Genomic DNA, 6,169 nt, shown 5'->3' on the forward strand with positions numbered 1-6,169 from the left:
AACTCCAAAGAATAAATGCCTCGTAGCTAAGGCTAAACACAATACCACACTTTGTTTGAATCCAACCTCATTATCTAACTTACCTTCAAGCTTTTCCCCCATGTTTCTTTGTAAGTACTCCATGGGCAACTCGAAAAGCACTTGAGGTTAGCTTCCAACTAAAGCTTGATATATTCTTCTAAGCTAATTGTAGTATAGCTTCTCCTACGAACGTGTGAAAATTGAAGCTCTTCATTCCTTTTCCTCATTAGAACTCGTCATTTCATTGCCAACATTTGTTCCACCAACGTTATCATTCACACTTTCCCTTAGAAATCTCCACAATGTCCCGAGAAATAGCTTCCGGGGTAGCAACCTCGAGCTCGAGATTACCAGGAAGTTCTTAAGATTACCCGTTCCAAGTACTGGCGCAATCTACTCTACTCAGAAGGCAATCAGCCTACTTAAGTCTAAATACATCTAATTACAGCCCTTCCAATGCTATCTAAATAATTTACGACTAATAGCTGAAAATGGAACAGCGAGAGTAAACTGAATTTCATTAACACCTAAAAACAACATGTACATGACATTTAGCTGCATCATTCAACGCAACTGGTATTCTTCGCCAAGAGATTTTAGGCGTTTCCGACCGTTTCTTGTACATCTACAAGCTTATGCTGCTGCGCTAATCTCTAAAAACATACAAATTGAGATTCTCTCCAATATCTACAGTGAAAGGGTATCCTCTTCAGGAAACCTGCATAAGGGTTGGTGGATTTGAAGGCTGCGCTTCACCTTGGTTGCTGAATTTTCCGGATATGGGAAGAGATATTCTGCCGTGGAACTAAACGAGGCGGTTTGTCCCCCACGCGAATAGGACGGTTGATTTTCCCTCTTTCATGCTTCGGATTTATACTTAGCTCGCGCAAATTTGCTTTTGTCAACTCTCTCGCATCATGAGGAAACATACCTAATGAAATATTACAGAAGGAAAATCGTCAGAGTCAGGGTTGAACGCAATTTCAGCAACAAACACACAAAGACATTGCCCAAGCGAGCCAATATTTGAGAACAGGTGACCTCGACTTGCTAGACAAACTGAATTTTAGAAGATCCACTTAAAAACTACCCGACTGGACGTGAAGGCATGCCTACTTCGACAAACAACGCATAAAGTTAACGCTCCTCAAGTATTACATGCAGATCTGGCAAATTCTGCAACTAATTGGCACTAACCTAGCCAAAACCTGCTAGGGGTCACGGACTTGCAAAGGCTGACAGTTAAGTTAGAAACAGACCGTATAGTGAATGCTCGTCAAGAACATGCACATTCTGCTCTGCGAACTGATTGTCCCTAATCCAAGGAAAATTTGGATGCGGACCAAACAAGATCTAACACTAAAAGGGATAGATACTCCTATCAATCCTTCCCTAAACACCTTGTTTGGAATACAGGAGACCAGAACAGAAAGAAAGCACGCCTCTCTCATCAATGAAATAAAGGATAGACATGAGAAGCACAGATCTGACAAATCTGCAGTGCAAAATTCATAAAAGGTGGCAAACTGTCACGAAAGCAAAGACCTGCAAAGAAATATTACACTTTCTCGTGAGACGAAGGTAAAGAAGCATTACGCAGAGACACACATTCGAGCGTGAAGAAGAATTAGGACATTCTAAGAGCACGTTGTGTCGAGAAGAACAGTTAGAAGTCTTCATACCTGTCGTAGGGGGAATGTTCTCCTGCTTAATGAACGAGACTGGTCCGAGGTCAAACTCCAGGAAGAAATCATCCAGATCCTCGGAGAAGAGAGGCTCGGGCTCGTTCAGCTGCTCGGGATCGAAACGCTCGGAGAGCCAGTACTCGCGGAATGCAGGGCAAGTGCGGACAAGATGCCACCACTCAGGGGAGAAGTCCTCCGCGGCAAGGAAGGCAGCGGGGACGAAGAAGGGAGCGTTAGGGTTAAGCCGCGAAGAGAAAGGAGACGGGGACGACGCGCAGACCGCCATGGCTGGAGCTTCACGAAACTAAATAAGTCTTTTGTGTGTGTGTATGCGTGTGTGAGTATGTGTGAGAAGTCTGTCGGATACGCAGCTATCTAAATGGAGATGATAAACCACGTCAGCCTGATACCGGACTTGATGCCCGCTGCAAGATTAAGGTCTCTTCACACTGCCATCCCGAAATAAAGTCACGTTTACACCTTGTCGAGTGATAGCAACCTAGCGGACGTTTGTTTGGGACATTGTTGCCTCGGGTTTTCCAAGGGGGATTTTCAATGGTTTCTTGAGAACACTTGGAATTTTGCCTCTCTCTCAAATGGGGGTTTTCTAAGAAACCCTCCAGCCCTATTTGTCACAAGCATTATTTTTTCACTAAAAATTGGTGAAAGTAAACTTTCTCCTAATTAAGAGAAGGTGGACTTGTTTTTTTTTTTTAAAGAGAAGAGCTACTTTTCTTTTTTTTTAATTTGAGAGGGGTTTTTTTACTAAGGATCAATAATTTTTTATTTGAGAGGGGTTTTAAATAACATTCTATGTGGATACATTTGCAAATACAGAATAGAAAACCCCCTAGAAAACTCTTTGGGGTCTGAAAACCTCGCGATAACATCTCCTTAGTTTAGACATGCATTGCCATCAATAATTAACTTACATGATGCTTTTAAGCAAAAAGGTGATCAAATAGTTAAGGTACTTTTAAATTCAAAATACAATAGTTTCAAATATATAATGACTTTATAACAATAGAGAATAATATTGTAGTATAGTGAATACTAGACACGAATAGTACTAAATAAGTAGCAAGTTACAAAGTTCAAGATGTTATGTGAGAAGGAAGCAATCGTGGGATGCGAGGTAAAAGCTATGGAGTTCAAGAGGATTGAGAGAGAGAAACACATAATAGGGTTTAGTGGGTACAATGAATGATATCATTATTTTTTATTATATTCAATTATATGTGAATGTACAGTGTGTACTTAGACAAGGGGTGCCTCACCCCTGGCTATTGGCCATTGGCCTTTACCACAACAATCTCCCACTGAAAGGCTAATGTGCCTTTATAGGAGTATAATAAAAAAGTAAAGATACTATCAAATGCCTATTAGTACTTTATAGTGAGTCTATAGTGTGCAAAGCGCTCGGAATGTAAACTCTTTGTAAGAATATTTGTAGGTCATCATTCATACGAATCTTGAAAACTCAATGCGCTTGTCCTCAAGAATCTCTCTAATGAAGTGATGCTTCACCTTAATATGCTTTGTCTTTGCACAAAAAATAGGGTTTCTTGCCAACTAAATGGCACTCTAACTATCACAATGCAATGTAGGTACATCTCCTACAATACCAAAGTCTTCCACTATGCAAGTAAGCCATATAGCTTCCTTGCAAGTCTCAATAGCTACAACATTCTCAGCCTTAGTGGTAGATAAAGCCATATATAGTTGCAATTGAGAGATTCAACAGACTACACCATCTATGAAAGTAAAGATAAAACCTATAGTAGACTTCCTAGAGTCTACACTCCTTGCAAAATCAACATTTATATATCCAAGGATAGATGCATCCTTCCTTTTAAAGCATATGTACATATCTCTAGTGTCGTTCAAGTATCTTATGATACTCTTCATTGCCTCCCAATGCTTATTGCCAAGGTGTGCCATATATCTGCTAACCATTCCCATTGCAATGGCAATGTTGAAGTTGCAAGGAGAATGCAGATTGCACACAGAGAGAGAGAGAGAGAGAGAGAGAGGACACTATGTTTATGGTGCACCAAAGGCTCTCTTGTGAGTAGTACTTTATTTTCTTATCACTCAAAGAATAAAGAATAAATATATGCATATATAGTTAGGGTTAGTGAGTAAGATGGGTGGTCGGTCACATTGGCCTTCACCCCAACAACCTCCCACTTAAAGGCCAATGTGCCTTTAAGGAATACAAAAGAATGAGAGAATGTGTAAGGTATAATACATGTGAGTTACCCTCACTCAATACCCATCAACTCCCTATAATATGCAACATTTAGAAGGGAAAACTCTTGGTGAGAAAGTTTGCAATAAGATGGAGAATGAATCATACACTTGTACTACACACTTGCATTACAATAGTTGAGAGCACATATATATACACAAGAAAGTTATGGATATGGTAGGTTCTCTTACTGAAGTATCCTCCACACATTCTAGATCCATCTTATCTAGTTCTATTAAATATCTAGCTATTGTCTTCCTAGACATTCTCTAAGTACATGTTCATGTGAGTACATTCTAATATTCTCTCTCTAGAAAAGGATATCTTCTAACATTCTTCTTCCCTTCTCAAAAAAAATGGGATTCTCTTTTGCAATACAAAGACTTTCTACTAATCATCTTGGCTACAAGAGAAGTAAGATTACAATGATGAGTATAGTACGAGACCTTGTCCTTGTTGTTGCAGAAGATATATATCAATGTTTGCTTGCAATGATTCAAGGGATGTAACTTAATGATGAAGATATTTGGAATTTGGTTGATGGATACCTTGATGAGGAGTTGATCACCATAGTGTGCTTCATAATAGACTTGATAAGAGATGGACCCATCGTTTAGATAGATGATCTATTGCATTTGGAACTTAATAGTGGTTGAGGGAAACAATAGTGAGAGAAAAGAATGAGATAGCATATTTGTAGATGGAGAGATGATCCCAATGTCACTAGATAGCATAGTAAGATAGAAATTGATAAGGTGCTTGTGATGTGATCTTTTGGAAGGTTATTGATGAATACAAAAGCGCAAAATAGCGAGTGATAAGAAATTTCAATGATGTTATCTTTGAGAAGACTCCAAGAGTTGGGCATAACATCTTCAATAATAGCATACTCAATGTCAATGTGCTCTTTTATCCATACAAAGTAGTTTGTGCAAATGTGCCCAAATGTTTCTTTGCACTTTATCCATTCATGTTCTCCCCTTTGGAAGGCCAATATAGTTGGTCAATTTGAGCAAGGTACAATTTGTAGATGATGATTTGGGCAAGGTAAAAGATAGACAATTTCATAATGAGATTAAGAAAACATTGGAAGAGAGAGTACTTGTGATTATTGGATGAGGTTATTGCCATGTAAGATAGAATGATGATTGGGATTTGGGTATACAATTTTGTAGAAGGAAGGTAATTATGAAGATCGTTGGATAGGGTAGGATAGAAATAAATGATGATTTGATAGATTGGGGTTGATGGGACATAAATAAATATAGTGTGGATGGAAAGTGATGGTAAGATAAGGTCATGTGTAGGGATTTAGGATTACATATGAAGAAGTAATGATCTGATAATGACGAACTCAAGAAGATAGGGTTTTGATGTGAACTTGAAAACATTTTGAGAATCCCGAATGTGTAGAAGAAAGATAAGAGATATATGCAATTACATTTAGTCTGAGACTATGGCACATAGTTGAAGTAGAGGATATGTGTGACCAGAAGAAGATGAGGATATTGAGTCCATAGAGAGAGTGGAAGATAATGACCTCCTTGGTCCATCTACCTTTTTTTGAGTTGTGGTAGGCACAAGATTGCTATGATCATAGAGTTGCTTCACCCATCGCGGCAATGACTTTTCCGATGGTGTGATTGCAAGTTGGTGAACTTTGTCTTCATCATCCAAAGATTATGCTTCCTCCTCCTTGAGAGTAGGGACAACTCTTGGGATAGATTCATAGTGGACTGCTTCTTCGTTGGATGATAAAGTGGAAGAATTATATTCTTTTCCTCCATTGTATGTGGTTGCTCCTTGAACACCACATCACGACTCGCTATGACCTTTTTTGCCTCTTAGTCATACAATTTCTAAGCCTTTTGCTCATCACTATAACTCAAGAAAATACATTTTGTACTTTTTGGATTGAACTTGCTTCTCTCATCCTTTGGAACATGTGCATAACATTCACATCCAAAAGTTCTAAAATGTGAGATAGATGGTTTCTTACCAAAATAGGCCTCATGAGGAGTTTTTCCCTTAAGAGCCTTTATGTAACTCTGATTGAGAAGCTTTTATAGACATTTAACTGCACAAGTCAGTATGCACCAACTCTAGAGGAGCCTTCACTCTGTTCTTGCTTTCTTCTGGAAATGCCTTTCTTTCTTTCTTGCCCATCATACAAGCTTCACATGGTTCCTTTATTTTAGTTACTACAAGTAGG

The 6,169-nt window shown here is 38.9% G+C and overlaps 1 protein-coding gene across 1 annotated transcript; it reads right to left on the reverse strand.

Annotated features, from left to right (window-relative positions):
- Positions 1-523: 523 nt before the first annotated feature.
- LOC148028239 (uncharacterized) lies at positions 524-2,091 on the reverse strand. The gene is made up of 2 exons (XM_087690023.1): positions 1,704-2,091; positions 524-952 (listed from the first exon to the last, which is right to left on the reverse strand). Exons 1-2 carry the CDS (start codon positions 1,990-1,992, stop codon positions 774-776), a joined length of 468 nt encoding a protein of 155 aa, XP_087546149.1. The 5' UTR covers positions 1,993-2,091; the 3' UTR covers positions 524-773.
- Positions 2,092-6,169: the final 4,078 nt, after the last annotated feature.

This window comes from Lygodium microphyllum, chromosome 12 (genome assembly GCF_053477565.2).
Source record: "Lygodium microphyllum isolate KBCC chromosome 12, Lygodium_microphyllum_v1.1.10, whole genome shotgun sequence".
Classification (NCBI taxonomy): domain Eukaryota; kingdom Viridiplantae; phylum Streptophyta; class Polypodiopsida; order Schizaeales; family Lygodiaceae; genus Lygodium; species Lygodium microphyllum.

Bases quoted from the DNA above. Each gene is read 5' to 3' on its own strand.
- LOC148028239 (XM_087690023.1), bottom strand. From the start codon at position 1,992: ATGGCGGTCTGCGCGTCGTCCCCGTCTCCTTTCTCTTCGCGGCTTAAC. The intron at 953-1,703 runs GTATGAAGACTT...ATATTTCATTAG, and splicing joins GAACATTCCCCCTACGACAG to GTATGTTTCCTCATGATGCG.